The 18,934-nt window shown below is 41.8% G+C and overlaps 1 protein-coding gene across 7 annotated transcripts in view; it reads left to right on the top strand.

The window, feature by feature from the left end:
• Positions 1-18,934, top strand: part of MAP4K3 (mitogen-activated protein kinase kinase kinase kinase 3) — an 82,433-nt gene that overhangs the window by 9,147 nt on the left and 54,352 nt on the right. For 6 of the 7 annotated variants that reach the window (XM_083831695.1, XM_083831694.1, XM_083831693.1 and 3 more), the window contains exons 2-6: positions 848-905; positions 4,081-4,171; positions 12,169-12,233; positions 14,362-14,417; positions 17,079-17,126. In XM_083831695.1, coding sequence (XP_083687821.1) covers positions 848-905; positions 4,081-4,171; positions 12,169-12,233; positions 14,362-14,417; positions 17,079-17,126 — 318 coding nt within the window. Of the gene's footprint in view, positions 1-847; positions 906-931; positions 1,544-4,080; positions 4,172-12,168; positions 12,234-14,361; positions 14,418-17,078; positions 17,127-18,934 lie in introns of those variants that run through there. The other variant, XM_083831699.1, reaches the window with a different exon arrangement.

Here is an 18,934-nt window from a genome sequence, read left to right as displayed (position 1 = left end):
TAGCACCCTTACAGAAAGGGCAGGATGCTGTCACTGGCTGAGAGTAAGGATCAAGGTGCAGGTAGGAAAACGAGCAGAAAGTGTTGCATTGCTCTCTTGGGAGCCTCACAAGCTGTCACAGACTCTGCATGGTAGAGCACGTGATGCTCCCCGGGCTCTGCTTTGAGATCTGTGTATATTACAATTACTTCTCAAGCAATAGCTCAGTGGCCAGCTAGTTATGGAATTTAACATGGAAGTACAGCATGAACAAGGACTTGCCTTATTGGGACTAGCATGTGCCACTGCAAAGTTTCCCGAGCGTGTTTATAGCTGCAGAGCTCACTGCCAGTGAGCTGCTTAATGTGTTTGTGAGATGGTTGGCTTTGTCATTAGATAAGAAACCCAGTATGAGAAGTTCTGTTGGAAGAATGCTTCCTACAAACTTGCATTAGAGAAGAGCTTGCTATCTTTAGAATGTTACTGTTTGGTTTGGTCGTGAAGTATTATAAAGAAGTATTCATGGATTATTTGAAATAAGCGTCTCAGATATAACAGAACTCAGTAACGAAGCTCACCTAATCGAAGTATATGCTGTAAGCCCAATAAAAATAAATGCATGGTGTATTTAGAAGAGAACTCTAACCTCACGTTCAACATAAATGTACAAGATGTTTTAATTTATTGGCTCCTCCTGAGGCTGTTTTGCTTCAAAATAACCCCAACAAATGATTTCATTGTTTCAGACCCTTGTGTATCTCAGTTGCTCTTTGACTCCGCATTGTCAGAGAATTTCAAGTGGAGAGTGCAGAAATGATTGCTGTGTTCTGCTCTCTAAATACTGGTTTTGTTTGTTTTTTCCTTGTAGGCTAGAAATGTCAACACGGGTGAACTAGCAGCAATCAAAGTAATAAAACTAGAACCAGGTAAGTGTTTCCTAAGTGAAATAATAGGCCACTGAGACTAAATATTTTCATGCTTGGAATACATTTTTGCAAAATCAGTTGACTTATTGAAAAAGTGGATAATTGCTGCTTTTTTTAAGTATAGAAGAAAATACACTGTTCCAAAAATAACAAACGTGGTGAGCAAGATGTGAGAGAAAAAAATGTAATATGTGGGGGAAAAAAAAAGTAATTGGAGAATGGTTAAAGGAAAGCTGATAAAAAAAAAAAATCAGGGTGAGTTGGGTTTTTGGTCTTAAGTACTGTATTTTTGACCCAAGTGGTACAAAAAACCTGCAGAGAACAAAAGAAATGAGGAAGGTAGCAAGACAGAAAAGAACTCACCTGGAGAAAGCATGGAGGGAGAAATTATAAGAAGGAAGGGTGAAATAATAATAATAGGTGAGCATTAGCTGATTATTGGGAATTGAGTAAACTCACTCAGTTTGGCATTGAGTAAATTTCTGGAAATTTTCTTGCAAACTCTGATTAAAAATTTATTATATGCTAGGTTTTTACTTGAGCCGTGTGTGTGTTGTGATTTTACATGTGCCTACCCCCAGCAGTTCAGTTGTAGGCCTGCAAGCACTGTTCCGTTAATACGGCTAGACATGTTGAACGTGAGTACAGTAATTTGGGAAGTAAAATGCCCAGCACTTTTCTGACTTCTTAACTATTGGTGTTCCATTTACAGATTAATGTTGGGGTGGGTGGTAGAATATTTGAAGTATTACCTGATTTTATCTTTAAGGTCTGTGCAGCCAAGAAGGGGAAGATGTCACTGCATTCTTCCATTTTTCTCTTAAACTCTGGGAACGATTAGAAGTGTGTGTGTATAATGCACACCCATTCAAAAATAAATAAGTTCAAGATTGGACAGTATGTTACAGTGTACTTCCAGAAGTGCATATTCATCACGCATCTCTTACTCAGACTGAAAGTCGTGGTCTCGGATTATCTCGTCAAGTTCTGCTACTTTAATGTTTCATGACAGTTCCCACCATTGGAGTACGTGGCTATGCGTAATGCGGGTTCTCAGTCCAGCTGAGACGAGCAGCCGTGCCGTGTCTCCCTATGGAACTATAAAGATAAAACAGGGAAGGAAACTTGCACAGTGCGGAAGGAATTGCAGGAGTTCAGACGAAAAACATGTCAACCTTTCAAATAATGCAACTTTTTACTCAAGTGCCTGCTTTCACTCTCTCAAAAGTGTAAACTGACTTGTTGCACTGAGTAGGGCTCGCTGAATCGCGCAGTGTGCGTGGTCTGAACAGCAGACTGTCTGAGGATGCACTGCAGCTGAGCGAACTTGCTCTCATGCTACACTGACAGGGACAGCAAGTGGCATCTTGCAACTGAATCAAGTAATCCTGGCAGCCTTTGGATACCGAGTGGTGCACAGAGTGAGCTCTAGTTGCCCTGTTTGCTTGGTGAGCTCGGTTTCGCTTTGTAATTGTCACTTCTGGTTGTGGTAGAGGATTGACTCACAGCTTCATGTGGGCAGCATCCGTGTTCCAGAAGTGTAGTACTGGCCTCCTTCCCAAGTTTTGCATGCGAAGATTAAGGGCTAATCGTTTTTAGGTGCTTACACTGCTTTAGTATTCTGAAAGCAAATCAAAGCACTAGTCAAATGCTGGAGGAGTCGCATCCTTTCATGGAGATAACTGTTTTTATGTGAAAACAGTTTCATGTTTGTATGGCTAAAGATAAACCCAGGATACAGTGAGCCATCAGCAATAAACCATGAATACTAAACAACTGACTGTGAAGTTAACTTAGAGCTTGTGATACCAAATTTGCTTTCAGTGAACAAAATACCCATGAACATTGGATTTGTGGTTAAGGAGTACCAAACTGTTAGATGACCCGTACATTAGTGTATGGGAAAACTTAACACATGTGCTTAGATAATAGTTTGGCCAGTTCTGTCAGAATTTGTGTGGCATTTGAAACTTAACAGCCATGATAAGTGATTCGGGTTTGTGACAACTGATAAATGTAAGCTTATTGTCTGTATTGAGCTTTTTAGACAAAAGCTTTGCCTCTGGTTTAGAAACCCTTTCATTTATCCTGAAGTGTACTACAGGAGTAGACTAAAAGAATTTTGATGTACTTTGAATTTTCATGTTTCTGCAATTTGCTTAAGGAGTTTAAGAAGTTGTTCAGGAAGTTAAATGATTATTTTAGGTCTTCAGGCTTATTTTGGGTACAAACTCCTTGAAGTTGGCAAGAATTAGTTGGTTTTGTACTGTGTATGTCCAGTAACTACGCAAACTTCAAAAGAACTTCTTTAGAAATAATGTAGCAGGCTAGCTATAATTTACTATGCCTTGAGACATTTCAGAGGAGGCCTAGTGCAAGATAATAAACTGCGAAGGAATGTATGACATTTATTTAAAGAAAATAAAATAAAAATTGAGAAGGCTATCAAATTTGTGTTATTGACATTGTCTTATATATTGATGTCTTTTCAACCTCTGTAACTTACCTATGAAATGCGTGCATAACACCACCAAAACAAAAACATCTCTGGGAAACAGAGTTTGGGATTTACAATTCCATACATGTCTGTCTCTGTCTATATCTGGTAAGAACCTTTTATAGAAAGACAGGTATAACCTAAGTACCAAATAGCAAGATAAATGAAACATTTATGTCAGTATTTTATCTGGACGTAAGTTATGTACAATCCATAAACTTACATGCTCACTGAGTTTACTGAGTAGTCACAGCAGTGCGCTATTGTTTTTTGTTCAGAAAGGTGATAGAATGAGTCTTGGACATGTGGCCAAAAATTGCATTGCTTTGTGATGTTTTAAGAACCTGGGATATTGGCAGGGCATGTGCAGATGGACACAGTGGGGCCTCAGGAGAATAGAGATTAGTAAGAGATGTGGCCCATATCTTAAGAGGTATCCACAGACGACAGTCCATCTGTCCTAGAATGAGACTTGTTTTTGTAAGAATATAACTACTTATTGCTAAAGCCTCTCTAATTATTATTGCTTTACAGCTGCAGTATGTTGCAGTATGTGAAACTGGTAGGCAATTAGTTTTAATTACTCAAAATGCTTATTTTATAAATGTGTACTGAAAGCCTAGTTGAGATGCGGGTATGGAGCAGGCCAATGAAAATATGCATTCTTCTGCTTTTTAGGAGAAGATTTTGCTGTTGTGCAGCAGGAAATCATTATGATGAAAGACTGTAAACATCCAAACATCGTTGCTTATTTTGGCAGCTATCTCAGGTACAGTTTGTTTCTTTTGTTCACTTTATAAAAATGCTTGTATATTGCCTTGAAAAGGACAGGTTCTTAGAGCGACTTAAGTAAAACATAACTTACCAAATAAATACCATCTATACTTGCATACTTTTTTGCCATTTACTTATTCCGCTTGCTGCAGTCTCCCTCTGTAAGTAATGTTTTCATGACAATGTAGTCACGTTTTCTTGGAAACAAGTTGCAATTTAAATGCTTTGAATTTAACGTTAAATGGAAAATTAAGCAGAAGTATGACAATGAGAAGAAAGAACACGTGTATGTAATGTCTTTTAAATGTTTCAGTGAAATGTCTCAAATTGGCAAAGCTTTGGGAAGTATATTGCGTAATACAGAGTTCTCAGAACTGTTTTGACTTCATTGGTCTTCACGTGTAAAATTGTCTATGAGGCCTTGAAATTAAATGCTATGGGGAAGTGAAGAATTGTTGTTTCTTTTCATTTTTTCTTTCCCGTGCTTACTGGTCCTATGTTAAGTTTTAAGGAGAGTCCCACTCCGAGGTACCTTAAAGTGTAAACTGTGCAGCCTTTAAAAAGCCCTCTGGTGCTCGTGTTCTGGATTTGATTTGAAATATAAACACGATTGATATTTTAGTTTTTATCTTTGCTTTTCTTTCTTGAGCTGCAGACTTGTTTAGGTTATTTATTATTGTGGTATATACAGTTGTTCTCTTTTAATATTCCTTTGTTTAATTCCTTTTGTGAGTTGTTATTTGAACTTGTTACAAGTACAATAAACTCATGATCCATAGAGGAAGTCTTAGAAGGTTGATAGCTTGCTCCTAAGAACACTTGCTATTATTTCTTAATACAGCCTGGTAAGTGGACTTTTTAATGGTGGATTTTTGTGAAACTAATATTGTCATAATTTTAGTTCATAGAATCGTTCAGGTTGAAGAAGACCTCTAACATCATCTAGTCCAACCTTTAACCTAGTACTAAAGTCCACCACTGAACCATGCTAGTAAGTTCTACATCCAAATGTTTCTTGAAGACCCCCAGGGAAGGTGACTCAACCACTTCCCTGGGCAACCTGTTCTAGTGCCGCACAACCCTTTCAGTAAAGAATTTTTTCCTAATACCCAACCTAAACCTCCCCTGGTGCAACTTGAGGCTATTATCCCCTTGTCTTACCACTGGGTACTTGGGAGAAGAGCCTGATCCACCTAGCTACAGCCTCCTTTAAGGTAATTCTGAAATACAGTGAGGTCTGCCCTGAGCCTTCTCTTCTCCAAGCTAAACAACCCCAGCTCCCTCAGCTGCTCCTCACAAGACTTGTTCTCTAGACCCTTCACCAGCTTCGTAGCCCTTCTCTGGACATGCTCCAGCGCCTCGATGTCCTTCTGGTAGTGAGGGGCCCAAAACCGAACACAGTATTCAAGGTGCAGCCTCACCAGAGCAAGGCACAGAGGGAGAATCACCTCCCTGGTCTTGCTGGCCACCCTATTTCTGATCCAACCCAGGATGCTGTTGGCCTTTTTGGCCACCTTAGCACACTGCTGGCTCGTATTCAGCCGACTATCGACCAGTAAGCCCAGGTCCCTTTATACTGGGTAGCTTTCCAGACACTCTGCCCCCAGCCTGTAGCACTATATGGAGTTCTTGTGCTTCAAGTGCAGGACCTGGCACTTGGCCTTGTTGAACCTCATACAGTTGGCCTCTGGCCATCAGTTCAGCCTATCCAGATCCCTCTGCAGAGCCCTCCTACCCTCCAGCAGATCAACACTTGTGCCTAACTTGGTGTCATCTGGTAGTAGTAACAAGCCTTGTAATAAAAAGCTATTAAAAGTCAATGAAAAGTTGTAATGCTCTGTAATGCAGAGGCTTCTCATTGCTTTCAGATATTTGCGTGTCTTCTGTCTGCTTGGGAACAGTCTATATTGGACATGATAGCTCTGCATGTTGTGAAGGTTGCTAGACCCTACTCCTAAGGGGAGGATGCCAGCTTGAGTATTTCATACATTTACCAGACTTCAGCAACTCTAGCTGAAATTTTCCATGATGGCTACCTGCTGCAGCCAAAAACTTCTGAGCAATTTTGGCCAAGTGCTTTAGAGATTGAAGGTGAGAAGATGCAGGTGTTTCCATATGAAAAGTCTGGGAACATGAAAGTCTTGCAACAAAAAATTACCATCTTTGAAGCAGGAATATTTGACAAGTTGGCTTTTGTATTTGGAGTGCACCTTTCCTGTTTAAAAATCCTTTCAATTTTGGCCAAATTATCTTCTGAAATACCGCATTTCTTTTACCTTCTTTCCAGATCTGTTAGGGCTTGGGAAATCCCAGTGAGTGTTTTCGTTGTAGCCAGCAGTTTGGTGCATGTTTGTAGTGCTACTGGAGAACTGAACACGTGTTCCCTGGCTTGCTCAGCCGTTCCCTGTTTTGCTGTGGGGTGAACTGGGGCAGGATGTTGAAATGGAGAGCGTGGAATGCTCGTTTCTGCTGCCGGTGACCTTGGCGCTGAACGTCTGTGTAGTTGGAGAAGACTAGGATTGGACAAGTCCAGTGTACTAGAACTTGGAGGCGGTTCTGGGGAAGAGAGAAAGCCCTGCCTACAGACCTCACAGGAGGAGGAGATGTCATGTGCTGAAGGCAGACTAATGGTGTCTTGAGGAGTTTATCCCTGCTTCTTGCGTTCAGTGCCCTGAATGGCCCTGGATGCTCCCTGAGAGCATGTGTTATCGCTGGTGGGGATTCATTGCATCGTTCTCAGCTTCATTATCTTTTTAGCTTTTTTGTCCAGTGAGGGATAAAGTGTTGCACGCTCCCAGGTGTCATTCGAGTCAGTAGGGTCTGTGTTTTGAATTACGTTCATTCTACAGGCACTTCAAAGGGCTGCAGTGGAGAACCTCGTCCTACTCGTCCTTCACAAAAATCATTTGGGATGGTGCATGAAGGCAATTTCCAAGAGAAAAAAATGAATCTTCACAATAAGGTTAAATAGAAATGCACTGAAAGTATGGGAACGAAGAGGAAAGCCAACCATCGATGAGCTCATTAGGGGAACCTCATCTGTGCTATACGCTGATTGAGGCAGGGGGTTGTATTAGCAAGAGCGTGCAGTTGTGTGCTCTTTGCGTTCTCATGTGCACGCAGGGAGCAAAGTCTGATTATAAAATCAACAAGCCATGCTGTTCTGGCATCCCATACCTTGGAGGGTGCTTGTCTTGGCAGCCTGAATGCTTTTTTTTTTAAAAAAAAAAAATTCAGAGCTGGTCTGTGAGCTGCATTATGCACAAGTTTGTGCGGTGTGCATGCAGATGGAGTGCAGGTACATGTAGGGACTTGGTTCTGTGAGCTTTCTCTGGGAGTGTCTGCGCTTCGGTTTTGACTCTTCAAGGTTAATTTGAAGGTTAATTGAGATTGTGTGTTACTCGCATTTGGGCCTTATGTTGTGCATGAGCAAGTCTTAGTACCGATGCATACCTTGGAGTCACATTAAGGATTAGAGAATTTGTGGAGTTTGTAGTCTGGTTGACAGCAGTTTACAGCTTGTTAGGTGGTAAAGTTGGCAGGGGGGTATCGTGACCTCTTGAGGGGGAGAGGATTTGAAAGCTCTGTGTTAAAGTGACGAAGGTTTTGAATAGATGGTGCACGTTCCAAAAGTTGTGTGGTTGGGACCAGGTGTGTCTCACCCTCCGGTCATACCTCCCCAGTCTTGCCAAGCTCAAAGCCTGCCCGTGTTTGGTAAGAGAGCACCTTTTTGTACATTAAGATGACCTCTGCTGCACGGCATGCCTCTTTGTGCCTTTCTGCAGTGCTGGAAAGGAAGCTGTACTGACGTTTTCCTTGATGTGAGATGTGAATCCTGCATGCTCCGCAAACATGAAAGTCATTGTTCTAAACCTTTCAAGAAGGAACATTTACAAGGAAGAGGTAATTGAGGAATCATAGAATCATAGAATATCCTGAGTTGGAAGGGACCCTTAAGGATCATCAAGTCCAACTCTTGACACCGCACAGGTCTACCCAAAAGTTCAGACCATGTGACTAAGTGCACAGTCCAATCTCTTCTTAAATTCAGACAGGCTCGGTGCAGTGACCACTTCCCTGGGGAGCCTGTTCCAGTGTGCAACCACCCTCTCTGTGAAGAACCCCCTCCTGATGTCAAGCCTAAATTTCCCCTGCCTCAGCTTAACCCCGTTCCCGCGGGTCCTGTCACTGGTGTTAATGGAGAAAAGGTCTCCTGCCTCTCGACACCCCCTTACGAGGAAGTTGTAGACTGTGATGAGGTCTCCCCTCAGCCTCCTCTTCTCCAGGCTGAACAGGCCCAGTGACCTCAGCCGTTCCTCGTACGTCTTCCCCTCCAGGCCTTTCACCATCTTCGTAGCCCTCCTCTGTACACTCTCCAACAGTTTCATGTCCTTTTTATACTGTGGTGCCCAGAACTGCACGCAGTACTCGAGGTGAGGCCGCACCAGCGCAGAGTAGAGCGGGACAATCACCTCCCTTGACCTACTAGCGATGCCGTGCTTGATGCACCCCAGGACACGGTTGGCCCTCCTGGCCGCCAGGGCACACTGCTGGCTCATATTCAACTTGCTGTCTACCACGACCCCCAGATCCCTCTCTTCTAGGCTGCTCTCTAGCGTCTCATCGCCCAGTCTGTATGTGCAGCCAGGGTTTCCCCGTCCCAGGTGCAGGACCCGGCACTTGCTCTTATTGAACTTCATGCGGTTGGTGATCGCCCAGCTCTCCAACCTATCCAGATCCCTCTGCAAGGCCTTTCCACCCTCATTCGAGTCCACAACTCCTCCAAGTTTGGTGTCATCAGCAAACTTGCTCAAAATACCTTCTATTCCTACATCCAGATCGTTTATAAAAATATTGAAAAGTAGCGGCCCTAAAATGGAGCCTTGAGGGACCCCACTGGTGACCGCCCGCCAGCCTGACGCAGCCCCATTTACCATAACACTTTGGGCCCTGCCCGTTAGCCAATTGCTCACCCATCGTATGATGTTTTTATTTAGCTGTATGGTGGACATTTTGTCCAGTAGGATCCTATGGGAAACCGTGTCAAAAACCTTGCTGAAGTCCAAAAAAATCACATCAGCTGGTTTCCCTTGGTCCATCATACGGGTGATCTTATCATAAAAGGAAATCAGGTTAGTTAGGCAGGACCTACCCTTCACAAACCCATGCTGGCTGGGACCAATGACTGCTTTGTCCCCCAGGTGTGCCTCAATAAGTTCGAGAACCATCTACTCCATGATTTTACCAGGCACTGACGTGAGACTGACAGGCCTGTAATTGCTAGGGTCTTCTTTCTGACCCTTCTTGTAAATTGGCACAACATTTGCCAGCTTCCAGTCTACCGGGACCTCTCCAAATTCCCAGGATCGTTGAAAAATAAGGGAAGAAGGGAGGGCTTGGGCTCTGTTGTGCTGCTAAAATTACCTTGAGTTGTTTTTCTAACACTTGAACTTCTGACGAGAATGTAATAACTGTTCCACTTGGGTTTGTTTCTGGAGGTGAGGTTGTTTGCTTTGTGGAGGCACTGACACATGCGTCCAGCTGTCTTACCAGCTGCTCTCTTTAACCAATCGTAGTGGGAACACGTTGCTTAGGATAACTAATAAGAAGCTGTTCATGGTGATTTTTGAGACTTCACATGAAAATGGACTGTAAACAGAATTGTTACGTTCCACTTCGATATAAGTCTTGAGATTGTGCAGATGCTGCTTCTCATCATACTGTGTTCAGGCTGGGGATGCTTCTGTGTAGAGGTGGGGGAAAGGGGAGTTTTCCTCTGGTCAGAGAATATCAAGATACACCTTGGCAGACCTAGAATGTAACACTGGCACAGACAATTTGTATTTTGGCACTCTCGTGTGTCTGCTTGGTCTCCTCCCCTTTCTTTGGCAGATGGTGCACTTACTGCTTCTCTTTCGTTTGGGCAGTCGAATGGCCGCCGTGGAGGCCTCTCATTGTCTGACCTTTTGTTTTGCAAGTACTTTCCAGTGCTAAGAACAATAGAAAAATACCATCGTATCCTATACCTGGCACCTTTCTGCACATTGCTCCCCAGGCTTTTCTTCTGCTTACATATGGATTTCCCAGGCAGCCCAATTTCTGCCTTGCTGTTAGCCTTGGTGTGAGGTTGCAGACACTAAGTGGTACTGTTGATGCTGTCAGGGTTTTGTTTGCTGTGCTTGCTGTGTGCTCTGCAGACCCAGACAACTGTGTACACTGTTGTTGTTGATTTATTTGGATCTTCACCTGTCTCAGCACTTAGGCACCGTAATAAACGGCTTGATAGTGAGTTAGAAATGCAGTCTCCTCTTTTGATGCTCTTACATTTTTTACTTTATAGTAGAGCCTTTCCCCATGGGGAAGCTAGTGCCTGGTGAGCGAAGGTGTGAATTAACAGCACTTACCTTTCACATTTCCTACCGTGTGGGTGCTTTGGTGCCGTCCTGAGGCTGCTAGGACTGACCTAGCTTTTCTCCACTTTGATGACAGCATCGAAACAGGATGTAGCCACATGGGAAAGGTTGGGTTTCATGAGCCCAGTGCTTCCCATTGTGTCCCCATCGGAGACCTGTATCAGTGTGGGGAACAAACAAGGGACTTGCAAATGCCTCTCTCTTCTTCAAGGTTTCTTTTTCACTCTTGCTCCCCTGCTGCCATTGCTAATTCGGATGTATTGCGGAAGTACTGGTATTGCTTCTGTGTCTGATTTTGATAATTTATTTCAGTGAAAAGTCTTATTTCAAAGTAGTAGCGCTTTAATTAACCACTCCAAATGTAGGGTGTAACAGTGACTTCCACTGCCTAAAACTTCCGTAACACCAGAACAACACCTTTCGCACCACTAGTGGAAGCAGCCACTTTGCTTTGAGGATCCTGTGGAGGATAGACTTAGGGAAGGAGGAGATCCCAAAAAAACAGTTCTTCCTTGGAACAGCAGCTGTTATTGCTGTTGCCTACTGGTGAGAATTCCTTGCAACTTGCAGCCCAAGGGATAAGCTCAGCATTTACACCTATACCCTGCAAAGCACTTCCATGAACATTGGCATTTCTCGCTAGAGTGTCTTAGCTATTCTCACAAAGTCTCATCAATGCAACAAACCCCAGACCAGGGGTCACAGCAAGCTGCAGAACAATCACCAGTCGGCCCTGAGGTGGTTGTTTTTTTCTCTCGTGTGTGTTTTGACGGCCAGGAATGACCAGGCGTGCCCCAGATTTTCTGATCTCCAGGCTGCGCTGCCCCTCTGCATTCACACTTGTGACGTCTGCCTCATCAGTGAAAAATACTAAGTGAAGATGGAAGATGAAAACCATAACAACACTTTTTGCACTCTGCTGTTTCTCTGAATCCTTCAGCCCATTGTCTGTTTTAGGAAAGCACCTTTCAGTGTGGCACAGTGAGTCAAACGAAATTGATTATCTCTGCCAGAGAAATCAAAGATACCCTGTGCCCCCTACCACCAAAAATATCCACAGGTATTTCTGAGGGAAAAGACGTCATCTGAGTAGTCGTCCATGATACGGGCTCCACTCTGCCTAGCTTTGACTACAGTACTAGTGTTTTACTCCATTTGTTTTGAAAGAAATTGAGTTGAAAGATATCCCTACGGATTTTCTATGTTTTGGGTTTGTTTCTTTGTTCTGTTTGGTTGGTTTATTTAATTGTTCTGCTCTGAAAGAGGTGGAGGAGAAGTGAAAATGAGGAAGAAATGAGAACCCACTATTATCTCTCTACTCTCAGTAAAAGTTTCATTTTCCTAGTACATCTTTAAGAAAATTTAGTGTGCACGTGTTTCAATTAATACAGCAAACCCTGGAATATTTTGGGTATTTCATTATCACCTGAAGATCAAATCATATTCATTATTTTGACTTGTACTTTTCGTAATACAGAGCTCATTATGTTGTGCTTTGTAATGCTTGAGTCCTCTGACTTGTGTTTTATAGGTACAATTCATTTCTGACAGCTAATGAATTCCTTTCTTCACTTTTTAGACGAGACAAGCTATGGATTTGCATGGAGTTTTGCGGAGGTGGCTCTTTACAAGATATTTATCATGGTATGTCAAGACTGTAATTCCTTAAAAGCTAAGTAAAGCTTGTTTTTAAAGAATGGAGATGATTACAGTGTTTCGAAATCAAAGAGGATGAATCTTAAATTTAGTATCCATAATAATCCACTGAAGGTCAGTTTTAGCTTACTTGGGTATTTACGTAATTGGTTGTTTTTGTGAAACACAATGAACTATAGTGGGGTGGATTTTTTGAGCAACAGAAGTTCCTTCCTTCCTTCATCAGATCATATACCAATCACTACTTTTCTAAGATTGTAAAATTAGACACTGTTGTGTAGTTAAAAAAAAAAAAAAGGCTTGTATCCCAATGCGCTGCCTTACTTCATAGCTGTTTTGCTTTTGAGCTTTTGAACTTTGCTTTAATAAAATCAATACCGCTGCCTACAGATACTTAGATAAATGGATTGATTAACATGGATGCTCTTGTCCTTTTGACCTGATGTATGTTTGTATTGCGGTATTGCCAAAAGGGCCTTTTTTATGCATGACCTGTGAAAAGCAGAGGTGACCTATATATTTGCTTTGGGCTTATGAGTGGTCAAAGAAACAAGGAGTGTGTCTAAATCTATTGCATAAAGTCAAGATCAGTCAGTTGATTGCTGGTTTTCAAGAGACAAAATCAGTTTTAAGGGATTTTTATTGCCCTGGCAATAAGACTTGTTTAGGAAAAGACTATGTCACAAACAAGTATTGGCTCCTGTGGTTTTCAGGTGATGTTTTTCAGACAGGAAATCCATCCAGATTCCAAATTGCGAAGATTTTCTATGTTAGGTTCTTCACATCCTCCTTGTGCATAAACAGCTTGCATGTGTTTTTATGTTTAACTTGGGTGCAATTAATGAGGCACCAATTCACAAATTCACGCTGCGTTTGTGGTGCAGTCATTTGAGTGTGGCCTTGTTGATCCCTGATACCTTAACCAGTGATGAACATCAGAGCACCGTGCCTGATAGGCTTTGTTTCTCGGAACACCTGTAGAGTAGGAAATGAGCTCATGTTGCTTAAATGCCTGAGCAGATGTTGTACAGGAGCCATTTCCTATTGCAGCTGATTTTTTGGCTTCTCTGCTAGTAGCTAGAGTGAAAGGTTCTTTTCCAATCTTAATCATGTTCCAATTTTTTATTCCAATTGAACCAATTAAATCTCAAGTAAAAAAAAGCTATTTAATTTAATTAGCATTCAGTTTCTCAAAATAAACATGGGTTTTGAAGAAGCTAAGTAGTTAGGTGCTTAAATCTTATTTAATTTTTAACTCCCTACTCCTTTGCGAAACCCCATCCAACTTTTCAGTTTGCAAGCTTCTCGTGTTTTGCAGAGAAAATAGTGAGGACCGCTGGTCTGGTCATAAAACCTTGTAATTTCGGGATCAAAGTCTGGTGGCTGGGGACGGTCACAGGCTGTTCCTTGCTTGTGGTTCAGTGTTTGGTTTATGTATTTGTTCCAAATGTAATTGTTTTCATTTAAGAGACTTGAGTGAACATGGGCTATGGAGGGAGGAGAGGAAGACTCTCGGAAAGCTCCTGAGAGTGCTCAGAGGAAGAGTGTGAGGAGGTGCCCAGTGTGGCAGGCCCAGGAGCAATAATGCTGGCAGCTCGTGCAGAAAAGGGATGAGGAGGTCGTGTGGCTGCAGGGAGGCCAGGAGCAGAGAGCAGGTCCCACAGCAGCAGGAAGGATGGGAGGAGAGAGCAGGTTGCAAAGGGTGGAAGGAACTTCGTGGAGCGCAGAGGGGCCGGAGCTCAGCTCTGAGTCACTCAGTTGGAAGTCCTGGACACAATGGGTTTGTGCAAGGGAAAGAGTTGTGCTTAAATCACTGCTTCTGTTTGTTGTTTGATTTTCTCCCTCCTAATTGCTGTGAGAAGTATACATGTACCAAGTAACTCATTTCCATTCCGATAGGGCTACACATTTCTTGAGCTTTAAAAACCTTCTGGTAGTATTTGGGATGCTCCACCTGAGGGAAAGCCTAAGCACTTTCACTTTGAGAATCTTACTGATGTAAGATCCTATCAGTGTGAATGGACATTAGTTGAGGTACGGGTTTGGGAAGGACAGTATGACAGTATCTTATCTGATTTTGAGCTTTATTCATTTTTTTTTTCCCCTTCCATTTCAGTGACTGGACCGCTCTCAGAACAGCAGATTGCATATGTTAGCAGAGAAACACTACAGGTAGTGTGTTCCAAGGTTCTTGTGGTTGTATACCGTTCACATTTAATGTAAAAATATTAAAAGCTAAAAGTAGAAGCTACAAAAACACATCATACCATGGAAGTGCAGTGTTTGGAGGGCTTAATGTTTTTCCCAGACTTCTGAGGAAGTCCTTTATTATAGCCTAGAACTGGTTCATGTAATTGCATAACCCCAAATTATCCTGGATCATTTGAGGGAAAATTGACATCTACTTTCTGCTGTTATTTTTTTCTAAGGGGTGTGGGGTGGGGGGAGGAGGAGTCTATTTGTCTATATTTGTAATACAAGCTAGTTATTGCAAGTTGGAAGGAAAACTTTTAAAGACAGTTTTGCATATCTGATTGTTGATCTGTGCCAAAAAGAAAATAGAAAAAAAAAATGCCTTTGTACTTGAGATGTTCCAATTAAGGTCATTAGCTTCTCCTCGTGGTCATGCTAGCTTTCATATTTCTTTCCTAAATTAAATATTAAGCTCACCAGTAAACCTTCATGAGGACCAGCTTTTTTTGTTGCATCTTGCCTCCATGTGAGAGAGCAGCTCTTGGCTTCCGCTGAATGCAGGGCTCTTGAATGCCATCAGTTGAGAGCTGTTGCTTCTCACAAACACTCTCTCAAGATAGCTCTGTCCCTGAGCCAGCTCTGTTGCATGCCACTGACCATTTCTCTGCACTATGCCAGAGGTTGCTGACTTTGAAGATGTGACTTCTTTTTTTCTTACAAGGAAGTCTTGGCTTACCTAGCATGTGGGAGTGTTTTGATAATTGAACTTTTAATCCCTCTTGTTCTTCTCAGAGTATGGAGAAATGGTTTAATAATCTAGAATTTAATTTGTGAATTTTTTTATTGTTTGGGAAGCCTTCTTGGCCAGTATGTGTAGATTGATTATGAGAAGGAAGTGTGCTACTTGGTGTTTATTTTCTAAGTGTTATCAATGAATACTTCTTTTGTGTATTTTACAGTTGTCTGTAACTGCATGCTTACACCACACTCTGACCAAATACAATGTTTGTAGTTTCTGGTATCTTGTAGTTAATAATCTAGCAGTCATTCTTCCTAGTGAAAAATCAAGGAATATAGTCCATCTGTCCAAGTGATTTGCCCAATGTTAATCTTGACATTAATTTCCTTCAGTCTGGAGTTTCATGTGAATGCCTGAAGTTAGCTTTTGATGTCCATATTTAGAAAGCCATTAAACGATATGAACACAAATCACTCACTGATGGTTCTGAAAATACAGGCCCTCTAAGTATGGACTTTGAAGTACCTCATTCTAGGCATTCAGTTTTGAAAAGGGTGGCCTCAGATTCTTTCTGGGTAGTGGTAAAGGTGAGTTGTTGGGCTTTTTGTGCCAGCGGCACCTTGAGATTTAAATGTAAGGAGTATACATGTGACTCTCCCAGCTAATGCCAGTTGTTGCAATGGTTGGGCAAATGCTTTAATTGCACTCTTTACTAAAAAAAAAAAAAAAAAGTCCACTTTTTATCTGCACACCTGCCTGCAGTGAGGACTCTTAAAATCTATTGGTCCAACTGTATCTTTAGTCATTTGCCCCAGAAAGCCTAGGTTAAAACATCAGCGATCAGGGCTTTTGTAGTCTGAGTTGAATTTCATCATTGGTTAGTACTTCAGCTATATTGCATCCAGGTTTTTGTGAACTGACTAAGAAAAAAAATCCCAAAACTATATTTTCAGTGGCACAGTTGTCAATATGAACAAAGAATATTTTGAAAATTTCACTTCAGCGTCTCAAGCACCAAGCCACGTAAGCAAGCGTTTCCCCATTTGGGTGTATTTAGGACCATCCATGAAAATGCTGATCATTGAAAACAATTCTAATTTCTTTTTGAAATCAACTATGTGATGTCTTGCATGAGCGGCCGGGGGGGAAACCAAGTTCGTCTTGACATGGATATCTGCAGTGAAATGTAGTCCTTGTGGAGGTTCATGACCGCACAGCCACACGGATGTTTACCTGCAGTTTGCCCTGTGGAAGAGAATTTTAAAGATAAGCCTGGGGCGTCAAAAGCAATGAGATCTGAATCCTCTTGCAGGGTTTCAGCTTCGTTAGTATTCTTCCAGATAATTTCAAGTTTCTAACTCATATCAAGGCACTGAGTCCTAAAATGCTTTGGTGCCCTGACAGAGACCTAGAAGGACAGCTGAATAATACTTCCTGCAGAAATGCATGAATTAGGGTTGAACTCTGGTGTTAGCCCTGGGGTGCTGCCTGCTAGCATGGTTCTGGAGTCAACTGAAGCCTGTAATGATCTAGGAGATCTCTGCATTAGGTATCTAGTGATCAGACTGTTGAATAGAGCAGTGTTAGGCAATTTAAAAGTAATTAACTTGGTCTAGAAAGGCGACAGCTAACATGTCCAGAGGAGAATTTGAATAGAAAATATTTGTCTCAATAGACTAGTAGCTGGTATTCTTTCCTTCCAGCCTGTGCTTAGATGTTACCCTACTATGTATACTGAATTTGCAAGTGCATTTAAGATACACTGAAGTAAAAGAATTTTCTTCAGTCAGAAAGTCATTTAGATGACTGAAATGGATCCTAAGTATGTTTGTTGGTTAAATATCAAATGCATATGAAGTGAAAAATGTTGGACTAAATTATTGTGTAAATATTTTATGCAGGGATTATATTACCTTCACAGTAAAGGAAAAATGCACAGAGACATAAAGGTAAGTAAAAACTGAATGGAATTTCGGTGTTTTTAAAGTAGTCTACGCTATCACCTCTTAAGGGTCTTCATGGTTACACAGCAGTTTTGGAAATCATCTTTATAAGGTTTTTCTGTTTATTAATATTATATATATATATTTTGCCCAGCAAAAGTAAAAATTTGAAAATACATAGAAACAGTTTGTTCTTTTGATTGGAGCCACACACACATTTAGTCCAGGGCTGTAGAATTCCGGCATTAGTCACCTTCCAGAAGGGCACATGTACAGATGGCCCTGAGCGTGTGCTTTGTGCAGAAGGAAAGGCTCGGTGTTTTCCCCACCTTTCCAAGAAGCTCGAAGTACCCTTCCGGCTGAACCAGCGAGTAAACAGCTGTTGCTTTGGCTTCTTGCCTCTTTTCTGGGGAGCAGATTGCAGGGCAGTGGCTGCCGTTCTGCCTGGTTCTTGCCGACTACTTGCGTCTCCTTCCTCATGTACTAAAATTAGAGAGGGTACCACGAATCAGGGCTCATAGCACTGACTTAGGTAAAACTTCATCTCAACAGAGTTGTATCAATAGTAGCTTGCTCATACTATTATACTCTCTGTTAATAGTTTCCTTCTGATACTTCCTGTTGACTTTTTGTCCTTGGAGTTTTATTACCTGCTGCTTGCCTTTCTAAACTCAGTCTCTGGCTTAAACTTGGCAGGCTTCCCTCCTGGAAATCAGACAGTAAATTACTGGACTCCTTTGTGTTGTGCATGTGATTTTTGTTGTTTAGTTGTGTTTTTTTTTTCCCGAACTAGGGATACAGTATACATAGTAGCTTTAACTGTAGGTGCGTTCTCACTGACTGCAGGAGGATATTTGGGTTTTGAGCAATGGTGAAAATGATTTCTGAATGAGAGATTAATTTGGGCACTAAACTTGAAAGTTTTTCATCATACTTTCCAAGCATCATTTCTCATCCTATAAGGATACAGTGGATATATATTAATTTCTAAACAGAACTGTGCTGATAAAATCCACTTGGAATGCTTACAGTGAGGTTTTTTATTGCTTTTTTTTACAAGCTGTTCTCATGAGCGTGGAAAAATACTATTTTCATCTGCAGTTCTCTTGACTACTGAGTTATGTTTGCTTTCCTCAGTAGTTATGTATTTAGAGTATCTGTCCTGTTAGTCTTGAAAGGTGGACAAGGTCAAGAGCATGTTAACTGGGCTGTTAGACTGTTTACCTAGCTCCATTTTTGAGGCTCATTAGCTGTGCTTGTGCAGGATTTGTCAAAATGAGTTGTGTGGCTGGAGTAGGACTGCAGGTCTGATTTGTTCCCTGTGAAAACCCACTGCCTATATATAAATGATGCTTGGAAAGCCCTCTGTGCTGCCTTTCTGCCCGGTTTATGGGCAGCACTGACATTCGTAGCTCTGTTCAGCTTTGCTTAGCCATCTCCAACCTTCGCTCAGTTCTGCTTGTAACTGGTTTCCTTCTTCCAATCAGGTTTGTTCACAGTCCTTTTGTGTGGTAATTTTATGGTATCAACTGTCGCTTGGGGTTGGTGCTGATTATTGAAGGGGTGCATATAGCCCCACAGCAGTGAACTCTTACAATCGAGCACTAACAGAATCTCTGCTGCAGAAAGATGGAAATAGTTTTGTAAAACACTTGAATATCAAGGGAGGTCCTTAAGGCTATAATTGTCATGGCTCTCAGATGAGACAAAACCAGCTCCTGCATATGAAAAGAAAATCAAATTACTTCCGCCGTGACATTTAGAGTTCTTATTTCCTTTCAATCACTCTAAATAGCAAAAAGAAAGTAAGAATT

Source organism: Anser anser (assembly GCF_964211835.1).
Source record: "Anser anser genome assembly, chromosome: 3".
NCBI classification, from domain to species: Eukaryota; Metazoa; Chordata; class Aves; order Anseriformes; family Anatidae; genus Anser; species Anser anser.
This window is presented reverse-complemented; position numbering and strand designations above follow the sequence as displayed.